Here is a 27,630-nt window from a genome sequence, read left to right on the forward strand (position 1 = left end):
TAGGCAAGGTACAGGTGACTGCTATCTTTGTACAGTGTTATCTTTGTGTGACTTATCTCTGGTTGATTCTGTCTCCCGGGCTCATAGATTGATTGCATTGACTTCCCCAATCTTCACACCTCCCTTTATCCAGGAACTTTGGGGTACCCTCTCACAGAGTCTAAGCCTGATACCAGGATTTGCCAGTGAGACAATACTGAACTTACTAATAAACACACAGCTGCCTAAAATGTTCTTGAGTGCTTTTGCTTCTGTTGCTCCCCTGCCTTTGCCATGATAAAATGCCTAGGTTGGCAGTTGAAGGGTAAGTCTTTCAAAGAATAGAGGAATCTGTCTGTCTAGCCAAGGATACAGAAGACCTGCAGAGCTGCCTGGCTGACCTACAGCTGACTGTAGATGCATGAGTAAGTCCCAGCCAGTGCCAGATGAACTGCTCAGCCAGCCCACAGACTCCATAGCAATCCAAATGACTGTGTTTTCTCTAAGCCACTAAGTGCTTGGGTTGGTTTGTTACTTGGCAACAGCTAACTAATACACCTGCTTCAGGAACCTGGTACCTCTGCTAAGTAGGAGAAGGACAATAGAAAGATGCTTCTCAGGCTCTCTGAAATATATCCACAGCAACTTTAGAGAGCTGGCCACATCATGAAATGTGGGTAGAACCCAGGCATATGATTGGGTCAGAATGAAAGTTTGTAGGCAAGTCTTTTAAATGGTCAGCTTGAATTCATTGCTGTTAGGGAGTTTTCCTGTTTAAGCAACTGTTTCCTTTAACCTTGGGCTTGGCTTTGCCCTTATGGCCTACATTTGTGTTTTTTTCTCTTTAAATATTCTGCTAACTTTGCAAAGATGAGATGTGTGCAGGGAGACACTGGAGAACAGCTAATACATCTTTCATGTAAGAGTAATTGCAAAAGGGATCAATTGTGTCATTTAAGTAAATGAATGGATATAAGGTATATATTTTATATTTTTTTGAAATTCCCAAGAAGGAAATTCCCTATGTACTTTTTCTAGTTAAGAAATTCAGCTGAGCAAAGTTCAGTACTCATACCACTTCTTTCTTAAGTTGCATTCTTTTAAAGCTTAATATTGACTATTTTTAATATTTTGATTCAATGATTGATTATTGGTAGATAGAATACTACATGTTAGCTGAAATATAATACTATTTTTTAATTGAAAGCTTTCTGCAGAGACATAAAATGTTAACAATCTAAACCTGACCATTTGTGACCCTTGTGTTCAAGTCAACTTGGTTTTTCAAGAAATTCTCCCTAGAGGGCGCCATATCCTCACTTCATTCTCTGTGTTGGCTGGGGGCCTCATAATATGAGACCAAAGCTTAGACTAAAAGGTTGGAGTATTTTAGAAAACTACCAGTAGTAGAACCTTGATAAACCTACTGTAATAAATACATAACTTACTGACATATTTGTATAACCTTTATGATAATTGAGAAGCAGCTTATGACAGGAAGCAATAGTGCTCATTTAATGAAGTTATGGTTAGTTCAGTTCAAGTTCATCTTTGTGTCAGCACATAGAGACCTGTGAAATATTAGAGGCAGATAGTGAAGTCCTGGGTGGAATACTAAGGATGGAGTCGAGGGACCCATCTTCTCATTTTTGATAAGTCACTGGCAGGTACTGGTTCCATTTGGACTTCAGTAACTTTGTATTTAAGGTTAGAGCACCAACCTCTGTTTTTTGTTTTCCTTCACAATGCCACCAGCTCTATGATTCATGATCCTTGTTACATAATAGTTCTGTCTAGTTTGGTAGAGGAAGTGATACCAATGTTCCAAGTGCTAATTCAAAGGAAATTTAGGTAATTACCCAGTAAAATTTTGTACAGCAAAATATTTTAAATTTTAAGAAAAAATGCCAGCTTGTAACAAAAAGCATACATGCTAATAAATGTATTTATCTTTTTAAAACATGTATATTCTTATAAAGCTAGCATAAGGTGTTGGTACAATACTGGCTCAGAGGGAAAAGATCATTGACTCAGGCCTAGCACCATGCATAACAAAGTGTTTTTCATGCAAAAATTTGTGTTGAATGAACAGCAACATGACTAATTCCATTTTTGTTTCTAGAATATTCTTTATTGTATTGAGTAAAAATTTATGTCCAAGGACTTCCATCAATGGCTTTAATTCTCCTTCTTTGGGTTATATTGAGCATGTTGCATTTTATGCAGTGGAAAATTAGTTTAATTTTCTCTCATCCCACTACAACAACTAGTTTGTGGTAGACATTCTCAAAGAATGAAATGCGTATCAATGATTATGCTCATAACCAGGCATAATTCTTTTTACATGACCATTGTTTAAGTTTTTAAAAACAATTGCCATGTGTGATGTAAGGTTATCTTTTCAAAGTTTATCATCACTCTTCAGAAGTTTCTTATGTATATTTTTGTTAGGGGAGAATTTGTATTTTTTATTATTGGTTCATTTTTTAGTTTTAAAATTTAATAATTTTTAACATTTTTAATGTCTTTATTACTGCCCTCACAATAGGCTGTAGTTTGTCTATACCCTTTCTACTCTGTCACCAGGAACTGAACACAATATTCAAAATTTCATCAATTCCATGAAAACTGGGATCCCCACCTCATTTATCTGATACTACAACTTAACATTAGATTCCTCATCACATGTTTGTTTAAATTCATGATGTTTGAAATCCAAGTCTTTTTCACATATTCTCTGTTAAATCACATTTCTCATTTAGACTCGTGTGTGTGTGTTTACTTACATGAGGTTCTTCTTTTAATCTTCATAGACATGCAGCTTACTAGACAGCTTGCATGTAGGAACATTACCAGTTCTGGTTATATCAACTACTAATTCTGCCTCTAACTGCATGTTATTTACAATAGTTTTGGCCCCATGGCCTATTCACACATTCATGAATGTGTCTAATTTAACAAAGCCAAGAGATAAGATATTTATAGTTAAATAAACACTGTTGACTGCTCACTGCCAGAAAGCATCCTCTGGGATGTGTGCAACAACATATCGGAGATGCTATCAAATATCTTCCCAAATTTCAGTCTTCTTATTTCAGGCCAAAGAAAAAGGAAACAAGATTTTGGTGACCAGATTTGATCCTGGTGATCTGTGCTGGTACCTGCTAAGCTTGTTTTCCTTCCCCAAGAACTGAGAAGTCATCCTGTTTATGTCCAACTCTAGACATTCACTGTAGATAAACATAAAGCAAGGTGATGGATGGCAGGATCTACTTCGAGTGACTTTTATCAATTTTGTAGTGCATTTGTGCATTCTCAAGTCTACTATCTTCACAAATCCTCCGAGCCTCTGAAGTTGGATAAGTTCTCTCAATACACTATAGTGTGATTTTACAGGCTTGAAATTCAAGTCCTCAGAGAGGCACTCTGTTAAAATGGGTAGCACTGTTTCCCCCTTTTGAAGGTACACTGTACCTGTTATTAAGCACAGAACGTTGATGTTGAGAAGACAAACATGAGAGATCGACTGATACACATCAATATTTTCCTTCAATCCTAAGCAGCAGGATTTTCCCTCTCTCCTTTTCTTTCTCCAAACATAATTTGAAACTCTCAATATAAATAAGAGCTATACTCAAATAACTCATGCTAGACAGTGTGGTATGGTATAATAGAAAAAAAAAAAGGAGTGCAGAAGAAAGACATCATCATGGTCACAAGGCCATAGAAAATGTGATTTTTGAGCTGATCTTTGAAAAATTACTGAATTTTTTTTTACTGGAAACCTTGAAAGCATCTCCAAGTGGAAAAATTTATAGGCAAAAAAGCAAGTTGGATACAGTTTAGATACTTAAGAAATGGCAAGGAAACTATTAGGTTTACCTAGTAGAGTAGAACTGGATTAATAAGGACTTTGCAAATTATTCATTTGTATCATTTGATAGATTTAAGGGAAGTTTTGAATGTTTTCCACTAAAGCTTTAACATGAGTAAACTTTTAACTTGACCTAAAAAAGAACAAGGTTTTGGGGCTGACTCTGTGGCACAGCAGGTTAAAGCGCTGGCCTGCAGTGCTGATATTACATGTGGGTGCCGGTTCCAGTCCCGATTGCTCCATTTCCAATCCAGCTCCCCGATAATGCACCTGGGAAAGCAGCGGAGGATGGCCCAAGTGCTTGGGCCCCTGCACCCATGTGGAAGACATGGAAGAAGCTCCTAGATCCTGGCTTTGTCCTGAACCAGCCCTAGTCATTGAGGCCATTTGGGGAGTAAACCAGCAGATGGAAGATCTCTCTCTCTCTCTCTCTCTCTCTCTCTATCTCTATCTATCTATCTGTTTCTCTCTCTGTCTCTACCTCTCTGTAACTCTACCCTTCAAATAAATAAAAATAAATATTTTAAAAAAGAGCAAGTTTACAAATAGGGACACACTAAGGGATTTTATGCTAACCCATAATACTTAAACTAACATCTTAATAAATGGAAGGTATAGAAATAGTCCACAAAGAGGGGTAGGTGCTGTGGCACAGCTGGTAAAGCCATGCCTGGGATGCCAACTTCCCATATAGGCACTCATTCATGTCCCAGTCACTCCACTTTTGATCCAGCTCTCTGCTAATGGTTTTAGAAATGCAGCATAAGATGGCCCAAGTATTTGGGCCCCTGCCAACCATGTGGGAGACTCTGATGAAGCTCCTAGCTCCTGACTTTGGCCTGGCCCTGCCCCTTGGCCATTGTGGCCATCTGGGGAGTGAACCACACCTTCTCTGTGGCTCTCTCTCTCTCTCTCTCTGCAACTCTGACTTTCAAATAAATAAATATTTTTAATAAAGAGAAATTGCTCATAAAGAAAATTGAGGAGGAAATAAAGATGATTTTCATGTTAAATTTTAAAAGTAATCATATATTATATTTCCTGTTCTTGGAAAATGACTGTACCTTTCTCTCTTCAAAAAAACGTTGGCACCTTTTCCCACAAAGTTCAGTGCATGCCAGTGGTTGCACTCAAGACTGTTTCAGGAAGTTCACTATACAGCTTTGAATAACATCAGATCATACTGTGAGCAAGAGAATTTCTTTTCATTTCTCATTCAATACTCTCAGGAAAAAAAATCTCACTTTAGAGTTGTTTTATCCTCCAAACCTTCCCAACACTTTCCCCTTGTCCCTTGCTCACAAAGAGAGAGTGGGTTTAGGCTTAGACTCTTTGGTAGGCAACAGGTTTGAACTAGATGTGAATGCCAACATTTACTTTACTTTGTCCTTAAGTTTTAGTATTACTTTCCATTATTCTATCTTTAGTAAATGAAACAGTATTCTGTTTATGGGAAAGGTATACAGTTTTAATTTAAAATAAAATTTTATCAAGAAAAAGATTTAAAGGAAAGGATTTTTTTAAGTCTCTACTAGCAGATCACAGATTTGTCAAAAAATCAAGATAGTGATACATGAATAACTGACATTCGCTTAACCCTGTATTAAAAGATTCAGATAGACTTGACAAAATCTTACATGCTGTGAAAATGTTGTTTCTCTTCCTCTGAATTCACTAATTATTGAACCATATCTTTTTCTGTCTAAGGGGTTGCCTGGTAGGCTATGTGGTTTGCCTCTGTCTGTGTATGGAGGATAGCACTGGCAACCTGTTCTACTTGGATGTAATAATAACAATAAAATCATTATTTTGAGAGACTTGCAAGTGGCCATACTACTCTGATGGAAAGTAATAAAATTTCTATCTGTCTTGTGGAGGAGGGGTTTTCTGAAGAGAACATGAAATCTTACTTCTCAATCCCATTCCAAATTGACTCCAAATATATAATGACCTCTTTTCTAAAATTAGTTTCTTGAAGGGCTTGATTGATTTCAGGCTCTCTATAGATTTAATTTCATGTTCATTCTCCATTGTATTATTGCCCAGCATGAGTGAAGACAATCACGCTTATGCTCAAAGAAATAAAATAAGCTCTTAGGAGGCCACGCATAGATACTTTATCCCTGTGTCAGGAAGCTGGGCCACACGTGAACTGAATTGCTGACGGACAGACGCTAATGGATCTTTCAATGCAAGAAAAAAAAATTGATCTGGAGGCAGGAAGCAGCTGGAGAGAGGCCTCTCTGGGACTCCACATCAGCACTCTGTCGGCATTCCTGATTCTATTTTAGGAGAGCTGACGCTCCCTGACTATTGAGTCAATCGGTGATTTTACACTTGGAGAACAGGTTCGTGAGTCCAGAAGGTATCTGTTCAAACAGGGCTCCCCATGTATTAACACTACCCATGTGGCCCTGAGAAGTCATGGGACCTCTCTGACCTCCAGGGTTATCAACTTAAAAATAGCTATATGTTCATTTTCGACTACCATAACAAATGGGGACAAACTACATGACTTACCAGAACAGAAATTTACTTTGTTCCTGGCCAGAAGTCCAAAACCAAGCCACCAGGCCTGTAGCCCCACTGAAGTTCCTAAGGGAAGATCGTCCCTTACCTCCTCCTGTTGGTGGTGGCTCCATTGTTCCATGGGTTGTGACCATGTGATTCTAATTTCTCCCTTCATCTTCACCTGGCTTCCCCACTCCTCTTCCTCTTCTCTTTGTCTTCCCCTTTGCCATCTCATTGGATTTCAGATAGATAATACAAGATGATCTCATTCCTAGAGTCTTATCTGCAAAGATCTTTTCTCCAATTAAAGTCACATTCATGTGTTGCAGAGATTAGTAGTGAACATATCTTTAGGGGGTGGAACGGGTAGGCATCATTCAGCGCACTGTAATGCATGACCCTATGCTTCCGTCACAGATCTTTTTTAAAAGATTTATTTATTCATTTGAGAGTCAGAGTTATAGAAAAGGACAGGCAGAGGCAGAAAGAGAGATTTTCAATCTGCTGGTTCACTCCCCAAATGGCTGAAAATGTCAGGGCTGGACCACATCAAAGCCAGGAGCCAGGAGCTTCAGCTGGGTCTCTGACATGGGTGCAGTGGCATAAGGACCTGGACCATCCTCCCATGCTTCCTTAGACATATTAGCAGAGAGCTGGATCAGAAGTGACGCACACAGCGGCTTTTACCTGCTGTGCCACAGCACCAGCCTCTCCAACACAGATTAAATGAGAAAATGCTGAGCACAGATGACAAGCCTAAGATATGTTGTCATAATAATTTTATGATTGCTAAATGCCTCCTTTGGCCTAATTACACTTAACACTAGTTCTGTTATGATTGCACCTGAGGTGCACATATGAAACTCCAATAGCCTTTAAGCATTTCATGCAGAGAAAACATGATCTGTGTCCCCAGAGCAGTTTAGGAGTTATTGGCCTTATTTTATCAGTGTAAATGTACATTATAGAACTCTAAAGAACAATATTTTTGATAGCTTAGTCAATGAAGTGTCCACTGTGGCCTGTGTTGTGACATAGCAGGTAAAGCCCCCACCTGAGATACCAACATCCTATATGGGTGTTGGTTTGTGTCTCAGCTGTTCCACTTCTGGTCCAGCTCCATGCTGATGACCTGGAACTAGCAATGGAAGATGGCCCAAATATTTGGGCCCCTGCCACCCACTTGAGAGACCCAGATAGCTCCTGGCTTTAGCCTGGCCCAGCCTGGCCTTTGGGACATTTGGGGAAGGAACCAGCAGACGGAAGATGTCTCTCTCTGTGTGACTCTGACTTTCAAATAAGTAAATAAATCATTTTAAAATGCCCATTAAAAATTAGGAACACGTGTGAAATGTCAACAACTCTGCCTTCTAAAATTTGGAACAAAGGTTTGTATACTTTTCATTTGAAGCTAAAGTAAGCCAAATCTATTCCTGTGTGTTGGATTTGCTGTTTTTTAACAAAAGATTCATTTGCGTAAACATGATGTCAACAAACTCAGGAAAGCCTCATGTCAGAATTGTGGGATTATTGCTATAAGATATGGCCCCCTGGTGGATTGACAAGGGTCTACACCCACCATCAGTGAACTCAAGACTGTCCTTGGCTTTGCTTGTTCAAAAATCTAACCTGGGGCCACTGTTGTGGTACCATAGCTTAAGCTGCCACTTTCAATACTGCCATCACGTTACAGTGCCAGTTCAGCTCCCAACTGCTACACTTCCTATCCACCTTCCTGCTAATGAACCTGGGAAGGCAGCAGAGGATGGTCCAACTGATTGGGTCCCTTTCATCCATGAGGGAGACAGGCTCCTTGCTTCAGCCTGGCCCAGATCTGGCCTCTGTGAACCAATGAATGGAAGGTTTCTCTCTATCTCTCCATCTGTCTCTGTTTCTGTGTCTTTCAAATAAATATATATATATATATATATATTTTAAAAGTTAACTAAAAAATGTGACCTTTCTAAATCTTTTCATTATCAAATAAAGGTAAAATTTGTCACTTAAAGTTTCCCCTCATCATTTGTCACCTCTTAACCTGTCCACCCCAGGGCAAACCGCTGTGACATGGTTCACACCAATTCTGCTGTGGGTCCTGAGATTCTGACAACATTGCTGACCCTGGTTGGGTGCTGAGAAACTGGCTACTTGCTTCCTTCCTTCTGTGTGTGTGGATGCATATGGCTATCTGCTTGAGACTGTCATGAAGATTTTGCAGCATGATGTGGCCATTGGGGCACTGTGCTGAGCAGTCACCAAGACACTTTTTGTGTCTCAATATCCTCATCAGTTAAAGAAACTTAGCAGATGTCCAAATCTCAGACACTAAAATCAAAGAAATTAACAATACTTCCATTAGTACGGAACACTAAGAAGCAGAAACAGGCTTCCTTCTACTTAAACTCCCTGAGATGCATTTGTGTTGTTATTGTGATTCTTGCTCTGTGTCTGATTTTATTCAGCAGGCCACCTAGGAGCTTATATGTAGTGCTACCATTAAGTGATGTTGAGGATGACTCACAGGGATGTAGGCCAAAAAGGATTGTTTGCACTTAGGGACACTTCTCACAATGGACACCAGGGGGCGGCACTTATACAAAGAGGAGATTGCAGGATCTGGTGGAGAAAAGGCAACTACCTCTAAGGCAGATGCCTTCAGATGCCACAGAGCCTTTCACGTTGGAAACACTTCCTGTCTTTCCTTCCCAAATTTCCTTTATTTATGCTTCAAAATCCACCTGAAATACCGTAACCTTTAAGGAACCTTACTTTACCCTCTGAGTCAAATTAACTGCCCCTCGCTGCTGCTGTGGTCTGATTGTGTCCCCCTACATTTATATGTTGAAATGTTGCTTTAAGCTATAAAGCCTTTTTTGGGAGATGAATAGGCAGTGAAGGCCTGGCATTCGTGAATAGGATCTGTGCCCTTACAGGCACAAGGGTGCTCATTCTGCCCCTTCCATCATGAGAAGACGCATCAAGAAAGCATCTCGAACTACAGAGTAGGGCCTTCATCAGTCACCGGCTCTGCTGGCATCTTGGTCTTGGACCTCTAGCCTCTGAAAAATGTGAGAAATAAACAGTAGTTGCTCACAGAACCCCCAGATTTTGGTACCTGATGTAGCAACCCAAGTGGACAAGGCCACTATCCTTCAGGGGTTTTTGAATGACATTCTGTTTTAAGAACTCTGTTGTATACTTTCGTGTACCTTTTTCCACTCCTGACAACAAAATCCCTGCTACCTACTACAGTTCTGATATACTTGAGGGTAAAATGACGGGTCTTCAGGAAATTCTGGAAAATGAGTAATATGAAACATGTGTAGAGTCCAAAATTGTTGCACAAAGATTTATGTATCTTTTCATTTCATTTTTCCATGAACTTTTTGAAAGTTCTGAAGTATTGCCAGACTACCACAATTTCTTCTACTATAAGAAACTAACCAGCAACTTTGAAATACTGATAAGATATGCTTGCCATAATGCCTGGGCTGCCTAAGGTTAACACAAAACATCACTAAACCTCTTAGTGGGTTAACTCTTCAAAAAACACATTATTAGTCAACTTAATGCAGTAGTTTCTGTTGGTTGATTTTCTTTGTAGTAATAGCTAGGACACTGGTGCAGGCTTTCTCTGAGTAAGAGGCATAGATGCCACGGCTGGCACATGAGTTACCCTTCTCCATCCCTGCATCCTGCCCTACGGTTGGCACAGCCACCCTGGACACATAGTGAATGTGCCGAGATTCTTTTATTTTGACAGCATAAGTGCTTCTACTTTCAAGGAGCTGTGGTCAGGAATGGCTCAGAGCAATATAGTGGTTGTTTCCCATGCAAAAGCGCTCATGTCTTAGCCTTCCACATATGTGAAAGCACAATTCTGTGAATTATTCTAATAAACAAAACACGTACTTGTATCTGTGAGGAACTCTGCAGAAATCTTGGTCCTTTCCTGCATTTTTAGAAACATCAACCATTAGAAACTCTAGCGTTGGGATTGAAGTCAGTTCTCCAAGATGAGTAAAGTGTGCACGCGCGTGCGTGCGTGTGTGTGTGTGAGAGAGAGAGAGAGAAAGACTTGAGTGATCTTGATGCTATTTTATAAATGATAAGATGCAACTTATGTGGTTTCAAAAGACTCATAATGAATCTGTTCCTTGGGGCCAGATACATTTTTGCTTAAAAGGTGTATGCCGTTGACAGCCACCTCTCTCCTTTGCATAGTCCATCATTTTCTAACACTAGTCTGTTGCAATTCAACACATACTGCTATTGTGCCTGGTGACATCAGGCATGAGCAGTTTGAAGGATGACTGGAAGGATCTTATTGCATGTCACATAATAAAGGTTTTGATCCATAGCTGAGCTTTTCTAAACAGTTGGCTTGCAATTAAATAAGTTTTAATATTGCTTTGCGTACAGTCTGGTTGTAATTCTCATGTTGGCAACTTGGGAAAAGTTGATCTTTGGGCTTCATCTGAAATTATAGATTAAACCATATAGCACTCATTATAGATTAAAGAATTCATCAAAAAAGCACACCACTATGGTGTTTATGGATATTTTTTCCAAAGTAAATCATGTTTTGTTTGTGATTCACACCAGAATATAAGCACAAGGACATGGAGCTGTCCTTGCCTCTGTGTTCACTGCTACATACCAAGGGCCTGGGATTGTGCTGTACACAGACTGCCAATCTAATTATTTGGGACATGGCAGAAGGGAGGGAGACATATGAGTATCTCATTAAGATGAACTTCACTGGCTGGAACAACAGCGCTAAAGCAACCCTGAAGATGGTGTTCACAAAAAGTTTAATACTATGAACAAGATGTCAAGAGCAAACAAATGCTGGTGAGGATCTGGAGAAGGGTGAACATTTGCACACTGTTGGTGGGAATGTAAATTAGTACAGCCACTATGGAAAAAAGCATGGAGAAAGCTAGAAATAGACTTGTCCTATGATCCAGCAATCCTTCCACTGGGTATATACCCAAAAGACATGAACAAAGATAACTGTACCACCATGTTCTTAGCAGCACTCTTCATTATAGCCTAAATATGGAAGGAACCAAGATGTCCATCTTCAGATGAATGTATAAAGAAAATGTGGTATATGTGTATATATATATATATGTAATATTACAATGAAATATGTGATTCAGCTATAACAAAGAATGAAATTCAACCATTTGCGCCACAATGGATGCAACTGGAAGACATCATGTTGAGTGAAACAAGCTGGACACAGAAAGATAAATACTGCATGTTCTACCTTATATGTGGGAGCTAAAATTAAAAAAGAAAAAATAGCAAAAGCAAAACAACTCCAAAAAAAAAAGAAATGCCTGTGTGCATTAGTATTGCTCCAAATATATTTTTGTCAAACTTTGTTTTATATCTTTGTTGAACAATTGGTCAAGAATGTTGTGCTACTATAGTTTTTTTAAAAAGATTTATTTTATTTATTTGAAAGACAGAGTTGCAGAGAGAGGTAGAGACAGGGAGTGAGGTCTTCCATCCGTTGGTTCACTCCCCAGATGGCCGCAATGGCCAGAGCTGCGCTGATCTGAAGGCAGGAGCCAGGATTTTCCTCCGGTTCTCCCATGTGGGTGCAGGGGCCCAAGGACATGGGTAATCTGCTGCTGCTTTGCCAGGCCATAACAGAGAGTTGGATCAGAAGTGGAGCAGCAGGGACTAAAACTGGCACCCAGATGGGATGCTGGCACTTCAGGCCAGGGCTTTAACCCATTGCGCCACAGCGCCGGCCCCATACTACTTTAATTTAATCTTCTGTGATTATTTTAAAATTTACTGCACATGGGTGAAATGTGCGTCTCTCCATTTGATTATTATTTACAACATTGCCTGTATTGTAGCTGAACTAGAGTGTTTTAACTTGTTGATCTCTTTATTTAGTGGAGTATTAAGTCCTTGACTGTAATGTTAATTAAAAAATGTTATCTCAAGAAGAAAAATAAAGAAGTAAGAGCAACACTTTTGTTAAGAGAAAACAGAACATGAGAACTTTATCCACCCTTTTTCCATTAAAAAAAAATCTGCTTACCGACTCCAGTTGTTTGCCTGTGAGGGGAGGCAGAATATTGCTGTAGCCATGGATCTCTCAGGATTGAAAGAGAGTTTGTTGTTATTTATTTATTTTATACATGGGAGAAGTGTGTGTGCTGCTGAGAGGAAAGAACCAGTAGAAGGGAGAGGAATGATTGATGGAGCAAGACCTTGAAAGACATGAGAGCCCAGAGAATAGTCTGACCAAGGAAGGGAAGACTTCCCCTGTGTCTGACACCAAGAAGAGCGTGGTGAGGATGCAAGTAAATATTTTAAAATGAGCAACAATATTACCAAGGACACCAAGGTGTGGAGCCAAGAAAACCCAGATGCTTATGAATCATCAAAAACAGTCCTGTTCACTTGCTGCATGTCCATCCATTCATTGCTAAAGATGACTCAGGGACAAGCAGTAATAGAGGTAAAGCTTTAAGGAAATATATGAAACATTCTTTAGAAGATTTATTTACTTACTTGAAACTCAGAGTTCCAGAAAGAAAGGGAGAGACAGGAGAGAGATCTCCCTTCCTTTGGTTCACTCCCTAGATGGCTGCAGCACTGCATTTCCCAAGCTGTAAGCAGGGAGCTGGATCCAAAGTGGAGCACTCAGCACACAAACCCATGCCCACCTGGGATGCCAGCACTGCAGGTGGTTGCTTTACCTGTTATGCCACAACACCAGCCCCCTATATGAAGCACTTATAAATGACATAATTCAAATTGAAAATTGGAAATAGGTAACCATTTCTCAAGTCATGTTCATCTAGTTCTGGGAGCCCCAGGGTGCCATGAGGCTGAAAACAATAAGGACTAAAACCAGGGTGATAGCAACTGCAGTTAAAATATGGGCATGTGTTCTCCTTTCCTGGGCATCTGAGCATACAGAACGTCACAGTGTTTGGAATCTACATTGGGGAAAACAGACAAGAGGCAGCTTTAGCAACACATCTTTATTTGACAGAATGTGCTGTTATCTTCATGTCTACCCACACACATGCTGCCTGCTCTTCTTTTCTTTTTTTTTAAAAGATTTATTTATTTATTTGAAAGTCAAAGTTACAGAGAGAGAAAAAGAGAGACAGAGACAGAGAGAGAGAGAGAGAGAAGGAGAGACAGAGAGATCTTCCATATGCTGGTTTTACTACCCAAAGGCCACAACAGCCAGGTCTCCCACATAGGTGCAGGGGCCCAAGCAAGTGTGCCATCCTCTGCTGTTTTCCCAGGAGCATTAGCAGGGAGCTGGACTGGAAGTGTAGCTGAGACTCGAACTGGCACCCATATGGGATGCTGGCTCTGCAGGTCACAGTTTTAACCCGCTGAGCCACAGCACCAGCCCTGCCTGCTCTTCTGATGTCCTCTTAGGCCCTCTGCCCTCTGGGGATCTATCTTCAGGTCTGAAATTCTTCATAGAATTGGACCACATTGTGTAACTGACAGTGGCTCTTCTGGTGGATTCTGTCCTCATCCTCCTTGCTTGTAAATGGCTCTAGATTTAATTCTTGTGCTTACCATTTCAAAATTACCTGAAAATTGCATCAAGCCCTGGGTTTTGCAAATACAGACTACTTCAAAAAGCTCATGGAAAATAGAATCAAAAGGGAAGTGATTTGTGGCACCAAAATTTCTGACATCCTTACTTCTCTCTGATCCCTCTCGTTCTGTCCTGGATGAACAGGTGTCTGGGATATGTGCTAATTGCTGATTGCACATGAAAGGCTAAGAAGCAGACTGCAGAAGATTATTCCAGTGTCCTCTGGGACGTGGCGTAATGAATAAAAGCAATAGTACAGTTACATTTCAGGCATTGTGGTGCAGCAGCTTAAGCCGCCACTTTCAATACTTATATTGAAAGGCATGGATCTGAGTGTTGCATCTGCTTCCTATCCAGCCTCCTGCTAGTACATGCCCTGGGAGGCAGCAGATGATAGTTCAAATATCTCAGTCCTTGTCATACACATGGGAGACCCAGATGGTATTCCTGGCTCCTGGCTTCAGCCTAGGCAAGAATGGGAACTTGGAAACTGAACAACTGGATGAAGGATCCCTCCCTTCTTCCCCATCTTTTCTCTGTCTCCCAACCTTTCAAATAAATAAATTAACATTTTTTTACAAAACAGTACAATTGTAAGGCAGAGCCAGTTTAAGTAGCAAATCCCCAAAGCGAACTGAATTTAGTGGGGAGCAGACTATGTCGATGAAAACTGGGAAATAGGCCGGCGCCGCGGCTCAACAGGCTAATCCTCCGCCTTGCGGCGCCGGCACACGGGGTTCTAGTCCCGGTCGGGGTGCCGGATTCTGTCCCGGTTGCCCCTCTTCCAGGCCAGCTCTCTGCTGTGGCCAGGGAGTGCAGTGGAGGATGGCCCAAGTGCTTGGGCCCTGCACCCCATGGGAGACCAGGATAAGCACCTGGCTCCTGCCTTTGGATCAGTGTAGTGCGCCGGCTGCAGCGCGCCAGTGGCAGCCATTGGAGAGTGAACCAATGGCAAAAGGAAGACCTTTCTCTCTGTCTCTCTCTCTCACTGTCCACTCTGCCTGTCAAAAATTTAAAAAAAAAAAAAAAAGAAAGAAAACTGGGAAATAAGTTTGAGGTTTAGAGTTGATTTTGAAGTTAGAGGTAAGAATTGTGGAGTGTCAGGTGCAGAACAAACTGAGATCTTGGGGGCTGCGTGAACACTGAGGTGGAAGTCTTCAGTCCTTTGTCTCTTTCTCCTGTCCCTCACGTGAAGCCAGTCGAGCTACTGGAGTTTCTGGTCCTGATTCTGTTCCTCACTATAGCTTCTCTACACGTCAGTGACCTGACCCTGATCTACGCCTTCCTGCTACACTCCTATCTATGCTACCTATTTCCCCTGCTGTCTAAGGCCCACGTCTCATTGCATTCTTTCTTTTTTTAAGATTTATTTTATTTATTTGAAAGACAGAGTTACAGAGAGAGGTCTTCCATCTGCTGGTTCACTCCCAGATGGCCCACATGGCCGCAACGGCCGGAGCTACACTGATCCAAAGCCAGGAGCCAGGAGCTTCCTCGGGGTCTCCCACGTGGGTGCAGGAGCCCAAGGACTTGGGCCATCTTCCACTGCTTTCCCAGGCCATAGCAGAGAGCTGGATTGGAAGGGGAGCAGCCGGGACCAGAAGCGGTGCCCATGTGGGATGCTGGCGCCGCAGGCCAGGACTTTAACCTGCTGTACTACAGCGCTGGCCCCATCTCATTGCATTCTGAAATGCAGTTTCACTTGAAGCAGATCAGTTTCCATATGAAGCCAAGTTTAAAAGGTGCTCAGAGCTGACTCATGTGTGCTGCTCAGAATACAAAGCCCTTTCCTGCCATCAACCTTTATTGCCACCATCATTACACACACCTAGCTGATTGCTCCTCACTCGATTTCACAGGAGCCATGGGAGTGAGAGCTTACCACCGAGGTGACTTTTTGTCCCATTTTTTCCTCTAAATAATCTCTACTTATGCCTGTTGTCCTAGTATGTTTATTAATAACACCCCCACTTTCATTTTCAAAGGATCCTGGTTTAGATGGCCAATTACAGGGGCACCCTAACTGTTATGACACCGACTTTCCACAGTTTACAGATGTGATGCAGTGCCACTTAGTCCCTTATCTGTCATCACACCTCCGATACAGCTTAGCCAGGGCTTGAACCCAGGCACCAAACCCCACAAGTGCCAGCATTTGGACCACTGTGCTAGGATTCATGCTTGCTAGTCCCCTTGAAATATAGATGGACAGGCCGGCGCCGCGGCTCACTAGGCTAATCCTCTGCCTTGCGGCGCCGGCGCACCGGATTCTATCCCGGTTGTTCCTCTTCCAGTCCAGCTCTCTGCTCTGGCCAGGGAGTGCAGTGGAGGATGGCCCAAGTACTTGGGCCCTGCACCCCATGGGAGACCAGGAGAAGCACCTGGCTCCTGCCTTCGGATCAGCGCGGTGCACCGGCCACAGCGCGCTGGCCGCGGTGGCCATTGGAGGGTGAACCAACGGCAAAGGAAGACCTTTCTCTCTGTCTCTCTCTCTCACTGTCCACTCTGCCTGTCAAAAAAAAAAAAAAAAAAAAAAAGAAAGAAAGAAAGAAAAAAAAAGAAATATAGATGGACAACTGCCTTTCTAGAATTCTTTATTTTTTAATCATAAGTTTTTTTAAAGTTCTTTAATAACTAATACATAATTGTACAAATGTCTGGAATTCAGTATGATTCCTCCTTGTCTGATTACAAAGTTAAACTTTACCTTTAAACATAAGTTATTAGTTTATATAAAGGTGTTCATAATACAAATTGATAGTTACTCTTTTAAAAGCAAATCTTATATAGTAAAGGGATTACAAAGTGATCTAAAACATCACGTTAACTCACAGGTGTATAATGATAGACTGTGTTTTAGTTGCCAAAGCACATGCATAGGAAATTCCTCCTCTTTCTCCCTGCATTAGATGAGGATTAGAGTTTTGTTAAGATTGTGTTGAGATTGTGTTCCTTTTCATTCCCTTTGAGAACTGTAATAAGATCATACTGTGATCACACTTATATTTCTAAAGACCTATGCGCAAGTGCACTTGAGTTTGGAGAGTTTTGTGTGTGACCAGGTTTAAGGGATTGTCAAGGTAGACGCAACTCCAGCATGGTGGCTGGCGTTGCACACTCACATAATCTGATAGTTGTGGACAATCTTCATTGGAACTGCATGTTGCCCTCTGGCAGGTTGGCGCATGTCCCTTTAAAGTAGGGGACAGAGTGGGCCTGGGGAGTGGGAACAAGGAGGGATACTTTCTACAGTCAGGATTTAGTTCCATTTCCTTGTAAAATGTGAGTCTTTCCCTTGCTCTTGAATGAAAACAGGATAACATTTCTTTGCCTAAAGGGAAAGTGTGACCATCCTGTACTCTGTCTTGTATTCTTCAGTCTGAAGTACTGGGAGGTTTCCTGTTTTCTGTTGATGCCACCTTGCATTTATGAAGGCACAGTTGACTCACGTGGTGTGTGGCTGTGAACTGTGTTCTAGGGTTGAGCTCAGAAACAATAGAACTTTTCTTTCTGTTGATTCCCAGGCACTGTGTTAAAGGTTTCATTTGAATTAATTAATTTACTTATCCTCATTCTTTAAGAATCTTATGTAATATAGTATTATATCCCTATTTCATCATTGTGAAAATAAATTTCAAAAAGTCACTTGCTGAGAAGTAAAAACTACAGGAAATGGAAAATTCAGATCCATGGAACAGAAAAATGATCAGGCCTCCAGAGACCAATTGGTTCTTCTTATCACCCCATCAATCTACTCCATGAGGCATTGCTATCTATACAGTGGAGCTAGTTGGAGTGATTGTTCTGCCCATTAGGCTGGATACAGGGAAGGAGAGGAGAAGCTTACTTCTGACTTGGCAATGACCCCATCTCCAAGTTGAAGAAAAATGGGTTTGCTTGGTCCTCCTCCCATGGCCTTTTGTCCACCTCTTTCTTCTTATCTCCTCTTTTCAAAGTGTTCCTATCTCTTTTTCAGTGTTGCTTGTGATGTTCACCCTAGTCCCTGAAACATATTGGTAGGCAGTAGGGAAAAAGAAGTGCAGAGAGGATGGTTAATGGATACAAGGGTGCAGTTGGATAGGAGGAATATCTTATGTTCTATAGCACAATGGAGTAACTGCAGTAGGCAGTAATTGTGTATTTCAAAATAGCTTGTAGAGAGGATTCTGTATGTTCCCAACAAAAAAATAAATAAATATCTTAGGCGATGGATAGGCTAGCTACCCTGATATTATCATTTCCCATTGTACACATGTTTAAAAATGTCACACCATACCTATAAATATGTACAATCACTATATGTCAGTTAAAAATAAGAAAAGATAAAAAAATCAGAGAAACTTATAGCAGCAGTATTATCATCCTCATAATAAAATTAGAGGTAATATTTTAAAAATTATAACAGACATATGTGTATACTGATAGAGTCTTTTTTTTTTTTTTTTTGACAGGCAGAGTGGACAGTAGGAGAGAGAGACAGAAAGGTCTTCCTTTGCCATTGGTTCACCCTCCAATGGCCGCCAGGGCCAGTGCACCGCACTGATCCGATGGCAGGAGCCAGGTACTTCTCCTGGTCTCCCATGGGGTGCAGGGCCCAAGTACTTGAGCCATCCTCCACTGCACTCCCACAGTGCACAGCAGAAAGCTGGCCTGGAAGAGGGGCAACCGGGAAAGAATCTGGCGCCCTGACCGGGACTAGAACCCCGTGTGCCTGCGCCACAGGCGGAGGATTAGCCTAGTGAGCCGGGGCGCCGGCCAATGATAGAGTCTTTTATCTTCACCTCTCTCTCCCCAAGTCCATACATCGATACTTTCTCTGAATCTTGGTGTTAGACAAAAGCATCGGCTCCTTGTCTTAGAAAGAACCTGCTCCTAGTCTTAGAAGGAAACTGATACCAACTGTTCCAATGGTGTAATTTTTTGAAAGTTTTTTAAATGTATTTCAAAAGCAGAGTTACAGAGGAAGATTAGGGGAGTGGGGATAAAGAGGGAGAAAGTCTTCCACGCATTGTTTGACTCTCCAAATGACTACAACCAGGCTGAAGCCAAAAGCCTGGTCCACCCAGCTCTCACACGTGGTGGCAGGGACCCAAAGACTCAGGCAACCTTCTCTGCCTTCCCAGATGAATTAGCAAGCTCAGTCAGATGCGGAGCAGCCAGGACTGCTGGAATGCCAGTGTCACAGGAAACGGTTTAACCTGTTGTGCCACAACACCAGGCCCTCCGATGCTGTAATTCTGTGATCAAATTTAGATCCAAAGAAAGAGGCGACAATAGGTGTCTGAAGTCCTAATGAGTGTCAGCGCTCAAGCTGTCTCCGCCACTTTTCCACCACATCACACAGGAGGGAGGACTGCACAGTCCTAAGGGGGAACTGCAGCAAATTTGTTGTTTAAATAGAAGATAACAGGAGAAAAAACTAAGAATCCACATCCTGCAGTTTAGGCTTTAAAGAGAAGCTCAACATTATCTTATCAAGTGAATCTTTTGACTATCTCCCTGCCCCTTCTGTTACTTCAAGATTTAAACCTTGGTTTATCTTCCTTTCCTTTCAAAAGCCTGGAGCTGGATGCTTGGCATCCACCCCCGAATGATATGCAGGGCCACTCCCCTGAGTCCTGGCAAAGCTTGGAGAGTTGACATCATCCTTTTCATCTTTCCAGTTGGTTTGGAAAGAACATTTGTAAATGACTTTAAAGACTGCCATTTTCATGTTTGGAAAGAAATTCGTGATTATTGTAAACTAGATTTAACTTGGAATGCTTAGGATGTGGGTGGTTAATTCCTGCCACAATTCAAAAGGGGGAAATGAACATAGAAAATAAAATGGAACAAGTAGTGAAAGTACAGTTAATAGCTCATTTGTTCATATCATCTGAGAACATTTTTCACATAGCTAACTTGCAAAGATAACAAAATTTGCCCAATTTAACCACTAAACTTTTGAAAATTAAAAACAGTCATTGGTGGAACTCTTAACTGGAATGCCTCACAGATTTCTTTGTCCACAAACTATGACCAGTGAACATAATTTTGCTTTCCCTGGTGCATCAATGTCATTGCTGTGAGCACTCATTATTGTACCAGGGTAGAGCATTGTGCAGTTTATGTTGACTTTGAGATGTTTAAGGCCCCCAACATGGATTAGTCTCAGATACAGTGGATATTGATATTTTCCTACCTTTTTATTTTTGTCAGATCATCTATCATCTATTCCTTCCTTTTGTAGATGGCCTATTCTTCTAAGTTGGCCAGATGCAGTCATGAACACAGGGCCCACTGGCTGCTGAAGAGGAGCCAAAGACACTTCTGCTCCACCTCACTCTTGACCTTGCCATTTTCTTCTGGTACCACGACTTTGCCTTTTGTTGGAGTTGCTGTTTACAAATTGGTTTTGAGCCTTGACTTGCAGGACTATTCTTACCCTTTTTTGTACTTAGTTACAATAACAATGATGATCACTCAAAAGCTGCATTAATAATAGTGGTGTTAGGATGGGAAACATTTACCATTTATGCCACTGTTTTATACTAAATGTCTTTGTTTTATAAGTATCTTCATTCTGCAAAATACTTCATCAATATCATTGGACAATTGAGAAAAATAAGGCTCAGAGAACTAAAGTGACATACCATGACAACTCAACTAAGATTCAAACTCAGATCTCTTCAAATAGAGCTCATGTACATCACTCTGAATCACTGTCTAGGTACCAAGTTGAAACAGTGTACCTCCATTCCCCCATCATATACACAGCCCCAAGCCTCATCTGGTGGCTGAGTTTTAGAGAGCTGGCTTAACTGATGAGCCCACCATAGCCCCTGGAAAAAGTTGTTAATACCCTGCCTTCTGAAGGGGTAGCCTTCTAGTTCTAATTGACTGCTTCCTATTTCTACTAAACTTAGCTCAGCAAGGTCTTCAGATTCCTGCATAAAGTGATGGTGCAAGAAATAGTGGTATGAGGACTTCTTCTCCAAGCCACGCCTATAAACTTTGAAGAATGAATCGTGTGCCATGTCTCTCTGGCACTTCAGCATTTATTTGTTTCTTTCTAGGATCTGACTGTGATCAGAATAATTGAGGTTGCAAAATGAATGACCTGAGGATAAATGAGGTATTGTTATATTATTTTAAATATTTGCTTATAGAAAAGGACAGGGATATGGTAATGAAACTTGTGTCAGCTAATCATGTGGGCTAACTTTAAAGCACGGTATAAACATGTCCAACAATCTCATTCTCCCCATCATCGAGGTAACATGTCTTTCTGGGCAAGAAAGAATTAAGATATGAAAAATCATACTTGTGAGGTAGTGGAGTAGAAAAAAGCAATGTCTAGAAGTCCATGGTTTTTCTCTTTTTTAGTAGTAATTAATAAGTATTGAATATTTACCATGTGTCTGATACAGGGCTGAGCACTTGGTATGGATATGAGGTCCTCATGAGTGTTCATTTATTTAACAGATGAGGACCTGAGGCTTAAAATTTTTGTTTAAAGTCATAAAGGCAATGAGAACCTCAACAGGGACTTAAATGTTGGCAATTAGCTTCCTGATCCTTTGCTTAACTGCTACCTATTCTACATTCTACTACTAATAAGGAAATAAACAAATAAGTAAAAAAAAAAAAAAAAGCCCTAAGACCAAAACCTTCAAATAGTTAAAGCATAAAAAAATCATGAAACTTAAAAACAAGAGAAAATTCTAGAGATTTTTATTTGACAAAGTACTATGAAAGCCTTTTCAAATTATTGCTGTTCATGAAATCAGTGAATGTAAAATCAAGCCCAGATAGTTTGGTAATCTTTTTTTTAAAACAAATTTCATGGTTCAAAATTTCAAGAAAAAGAATAAGGAGTATATTATGAGCTGAAAGGAATTCAAACATCGACACCTGAGAAATGTAAGGGATGATATTAAAGGAGCATTTAAATTTTCCACATTCTCTGAAGGAAGCTTACTTAGAGAGCAATGAAAGATAATTTTCTGATGCATCTAAATGTACCAGCAAAAGAAAAATCTGCTTTTGAACTGCACCAGTACCAAAGGTATGAAAATGAAGATAAAGGAGGGCTTGACAACCACGCTTGTATTTTTAAAGCAAAAGAACAGTGTGCTTGTTTCCAAAGTGACTGATTGTACAACTCAATAAATGTCAGCATGTGAGGAAGATGTCTGTAAAGAAGAGACCACTATAATTAAGTGAAAATGAAGAGAGAGAAACAGAAATAAAAGAACTCTAAACATCACAGATATGCCAAAAAGAAAGCTGTGTTACTATTAAGCTAAACTTACATCCCAACTGTCTGGAAGAGGAGTAGCAATAGGAGAGGCAGATACGCCAGGTGATAAAAGGGTGACTTGGCCTGAGGGAGAATCACTCACTGGATGTGTTTTCCATTTTTTCAGCTACACAGGCATTGATTAACTCCCTCTTGGCCATTTAATTGAGTTCACAGCTGAGGGGAATTACTCATCTGGAAATAGATAAGGAAAATGGTTGCTACTAATCCTTGTTCTGGAGAATGGCCAAATCCTGTGACCTGGTTTCACTAGATTTGGGGCTAAATCCCCAGTCACCTTCAATCTATGGGGGATTCTCAGCCTTTAAATCACTTTTGTTTGAGAACAATGACAGAACCTCTGAAAAATTTACAAAGAAACCCAACATGTTAAGACTTGATGATGACGATGTTTATTATCTATTGATTGATTCATTCATTCCATAAACTATTATTAAGCTCTGATGTATAGACTGTGCTATGCCTGAAATAAGCAGATTGAGGTGTCCTACCCCAAGCCTTCATCTCCAGGTTTTTCCTGTCACAAGACTTTGCAGACAATACCACTGCTGGTGGAGGAGGAAAGTGTGCCACAGATGGTGAGGCAGTTGAGTTCCCACCAACTTGATGGGCATCTCCAGATCCTCACACCAGCCCAGGATGTGGCTGATTCTTTCAGCAGCAGCAGCATGTCCAAGCTGCCAGCCAACTTTCCAGGACACCAAGTCAGCCTCCAATAGCCTCAAGAGTGAGTGCCAGTGGACAGCCGTGTCCAGGCTCACGGGTTGTCCTGGGATGATGATCTCATTCTGGTTAATCCCGAAGTAGCTTCCTTGTTGCATGCAATTTGATGTTAACCAACATCTCATATTATATAGCGGTAACAGAGACTCACAGAGAGTCAGTGATCTTCCTATATTTATATTCCAAATATGGAATATTTGACAGGGGGAGGGCTCTGAGGTGCTGACAGCATCCTAGGTATTGTAGAAGCATTTGCCCTTTCTACAAGAGCTGATTTCGGGTGCTATATTATTTTGTCTGTGCAGAGGATGGGATAGAAAGGCAGCCTGCTAATTGCTTCCTCACTTGCAGTACCCACTTCCTAAAACACAGAGCTCCTCCTGGGCCCTGTTGAGAACAACAATTCCCATCCACTGCATCCTCCTACTGTGCATGTAAGTGGTTCCCTAAGTGCATCCTAAATCTTTCATGTGTGGTTGCTGATAAATGTGATCACATTCACCTTTAGAAATACTAAGTCTCATCTGTTGAAGGAACTCCTCCCCACTTCATCATAGTCAGTGCATTGTGGGAGAAGTGGGATCTAATTCATATTCTAGGTCTTTGCCTTCTACCTAAAGAGCATTCTAAGTATAGGCACATATACAGTGCACAAAGTGGTAAAGTTTGTCTAAAAGGCAAGAAAGCAAACACACACACACACACACACACACACACGGCCATAGCTGCAGAGTAGAATAGGTCAAGAAGGGAAAGGGTAGGGGAGGAAACTGGAGAGAGGGCAGCTCAGGGCTTCCTTTCCTCCTGGTGCCCCAGCTCCCAGGTGAAGGGAGATGCATCCTGTGAAGGGGACTGTGTGACTTGACAGGTAGATAAGATTCCCAGGTTGGGGAAGGAGGGGGGAGGGCAGGGAGGTGTGGCCCCCAGCTTGTGGCCCTGATCTAGCTGCCTGCCTTATCCCATGTCGAGTATATTCCCTTTATATTGCTTGCTTGTCATTTCAATTGAATTTGGGGAAGGAAGGAGGTAAACAAATGTGCTCCACCCTCTGTCTTGAACTAGAAAGCAGGGCCTCCAGACTCCACACACGGGGACTCTGTTCTCCTGGCTGGTGGGCCTCAATGTGCAACAGGAAGCAATTTCTGCAGTGACACTTGAACTTTTCTTCTCTGGAAGCAGAAAAGATGGAGTTAATTGAACTGTTTTTTTGAGAACCCTTTCTCTGGGGAGTTGATGATTCACTAGAGGTTTCCCTGGGCAAGATTTTCTATTAATACGTTAGGGCTACAACAGCAAAATACCGCAGACTGGGTGGTTTAAGCAACAGAAATTTATTTTCTCAAAGTTCTGGAGGTTGGAATTTCAAGACTATGGTGTGGTTAGGTTTGGTTTCTGGTGAAGCCTCTCTGTCTTGTAGATGGCTGCTTTTTGGCTGGGTCCAATATGATGTCTCCATTGCATACATGGAGAGAAAGAGAGATTGGGCGGGGGGGGGGGGGAGATGGTGTTTTTTCCTTTCCCTATAAGAAAATCTGTCCTGTTAGATTAGGGGGTCATCCTCATGACTTCATTTAACCATAATTAATTTCTAAAAGGCCCTATCTTGAGATATGGTTGTGATATTGGAACTGACTCCCTAAAATATGTATCAAAATGTGGCCCCTTGAAGTTCCCCAGAAGTCCCAAAGGAATGCCACATGTTATTGGAATTTGAGGTGCCACACGATATCACCGTATGCTTATTAATAAATCCCCAATATTAATAAGCCTGAGAGGGTTCTTGCCTAATATTTAGAGAAGAATTCTAAATACCAGATTCAATAAATGAGGCAGCATGGTACATTTTAGGCTTTTGTTTAGTGCGAAAGATGCATAAGAGAGTGAGAGCTTTATTTAAGAGCGAGAGGTAAATCTGGGTTCATACCGAGCACCAGGAACCAGCCACGTGGAGGAACATCTAGGCCACGAAGCCTAAAGGGGAGTGGTTAATTAACCTGATTGGCTGGTGGGCACCCAGGTGTGGCCAGGTAGGGGCATGAAGTCACACAGGGGCGTGGCAAAGGCGTGGTCTTCCAGCTCACAAACCTAATCGATTTTAACCTGTAAGCCTGACTACTTGAGTTGGGCCCACATGGTAGCATAACGAATAAAGCTGCCCTGTCCGCGGGCATCACATATGGTTCCAGTTTGTGTCCCAGCTACTGCACTTCCAATGCAGCTTCCTGCTAATGGCCTGGAAAAAGCAGTTGAAGATGGCACAAGTGCTTGGGCCCCTGCCACCACCTACATGGGAGACTCAGATGTAGCTCCTGGGTCTTGGGTGCTGACTTCAACCTACCTCTGACCTGGCCATTATGATCACTTTGGGAGCAAACCAGTGGATGGAAGACCTCTCCTCCCGCCCCAACTCTGACTTCTAAATAAATAAATAAATCTTCAGAAAAAAAGATGTGCCCAGCCTGGAGGTCAGGGATTCAATATATTAATTTAGAGAGGTACACAGTTCAATCCATAACTATCTACTCTCAAAATCTCATCCTTCCCATGAATAAATTATAATCACGACCCTATTAAGGTCTTGAAATATTAACCAGCAGCTCATCGTGAAGCAAAGAAACCAAGCCAGACAGTCTCAAGGATCTCCAAAAATCCCTTGAAGCTGATTTTGTTGGGCTTTAGCTCTCAATTAAAATATTTTATGTAAGCTCATCTTTGTTTACAAAAGACAAACCTTGGCCATCTGCAGGAGCTTTCAGAGTACTTAACACCTTATAGAAGAGCAGAAAATCTTGCCCCTCAGCAGGTCAACTTTACACAAGAGGAGATGAAGGTACACCAGATCTTTTGAGAGGGGAGAAGAAAATGAATTTAACTCCCATCCTGCTCATCCACCGTCCAACTCAACACAGTAAAAATAGGCTTAGAGATCTTGAGACAGATTAGATATATAGATTTAAATATATAGCTCTTACATAATTTAACAAACTGGGAAAGTCCAACAATTTCAACTGGCATTATTTATTTAAATTAAATATGTATTTCTTTGTCCATTGCAAAAAGATATTTAAATGTATTATCTCAGTGGTGGGAATACCTACATCCAGAATCATAAATCTAGAGCCAAGAGACTCTAGAACTCTATTCTAAAAAGCTAATGCATTTGTCAGGACTTATTGAAAAGAGGTGAGCAGCTGGCAATTGGGTAAAGAGTTCCCTGAGACAGGAGTAGGAGCCCTACTTATCTTGGAGACACATGTAAATTTTTTAAAATTTCTATCCCTTCATTCTTTCTTCCTTGTATCTTATTTATTCTCTGAAACTCCTTATTTTTCTCCTATTTTCATCTTTTTCCCTGGTGTACCTTAACTTCTCAATGGCATTCTTAAACCTTTTATTTCCTATGCACACCAGGCTGCGCCATAACTGTGCAACATGGCTACCACATCTTTGCTACAAGAAAATTTTCCATTATTTCATAAGTTATGAATGAATTTTTATAGAAGAAATAGCATGACTTAATATAGCAAAGCTGAAGAAAGTTGGTGGAAAATGGAATTTAAAAGTACAATTTTCCATCAACTTTTTGAACCCCCCTTGTATGTATTTAATAATCAAATGGAATCTGGTTCCCAATATGTCTTCAGAAATTTTAGCCTTACAAATGGTTAGTGAAATTATTTTCTCAACCAGAACAATAACATGAACATCTAAGCATTTTACATTTATCCTACTGACTTATGGAATAAGACTCAGCAAGGGGAAGGAGATGGGTATGACAGCAAAGGACAATTTCTGAAAGTTGTTTAGGCAAGACATGCAGAGTTGATGTTTGCAGGACAAAGTTATGAATCATCTTATTAATAGTTCAAACAAAAACAGCAGGCACTTGCTTAAGAGATTACACCTCATTTTCTTAATATTTCCTATGGATTTACATGTATATTAATTATGAAGGGAAACATGGCCTCATCTCTTTGGGTAGATTCTGTCTCTTCTCCCACACATACACCATACACCATACACCATACACCATACACCATATACCCCCAGCTTAATTTTCTCTGTAAAACAGTGCTCAGGAGGCCGGCGCCGTGGCTCACTTGGTTAATCCTCCGTCTGTTGCGCCGACATCCCATATGGGCGCCAGGTTCTAGTCCTGGTCGCTCCTCTTTCACTCTCTGCTGTGGCCCAGGAGGGCAGTGGAGGATGGCCCAAGTGCTTGGGCCCCTGCACCGGCATCAGAGACCAGGAAGAAGCACCTGGTCCTGGCTTCAGATCGGCGCAGCACCAGCCATAGCAGCCATTTTGGGAGTGAACCAACGGAAGGAAGACCTTTTTCTCTGTCTCTCTCTCTCTCACTGTCTACAACTCTACCTGTCAAATAAAAAAAAAAATTAAATAAAAAAATTAAAAAAAAAACTTAGAGCTCAGAACCCAAGTCCTTTCTTGCAACTTTGATGCATGTTTGAAACTTTTCATGAGATAATGCTAGAGAATATGTCCAAGTTCTCTTTCCTGTTTCCTATCTTTCTTGTTTCTTATCCTTTGAGTAACTGAGGTATATTGAATTCTGAAGAAATTGATACTTGGATATATCCGTAACTTGATAATAAAGGTTAAAAGACAAAGAGAGTGATTGAG

The 27,630-nt window shown here is 41.2% G+C and overlaps 1 protein-coding gene across 5 annotated transcripts in view; it reads left to right on the forward strand.

Annotated features, from left to right (window-relative positions):
- The window catches only part of DOCK10 (dedicator of cytokinesis 10), a 299,156-nt gene that overhangs the window by 38,939 nt on the left and 232,587 nt on the right, over positions 1–27,630 (forward strand). The window contains exon 2 of one of the 5 annotated variants that reach the window (XM_089328962.1): positions 21,020–21,078. The exons of the other annotated variants lie outside the window; for them this stretch is intronic. Coding sequence (XP_089185088.1) covers positions 21,055–21,078 — 24 coding nt within the window. The 5' untranslated portion in view covers positions 21,020–21,054. The remainder of the gene's footprint in view (positions 1–21,019; positions 21,079–27,630) is intronic. 5 annotated transcript variants of the gene reach the window in all.

The sequence above is a fragment of the Oryctolagus cuniculus genome, chromosome 3, assembly GCF_051225735.1.
Source record: "Oryctolagus cuniculus isolate XC-2025 breed Fujian yellow rabbit chromosome 3, ASM5122573v1, whole genome shotgun sequence".
NCBI lineage: Eukaryota > Metazoa > Chordata > Mammalia > Lagomorpha > Leporidae > Oryctolagus > Oryctolagus cuniculus.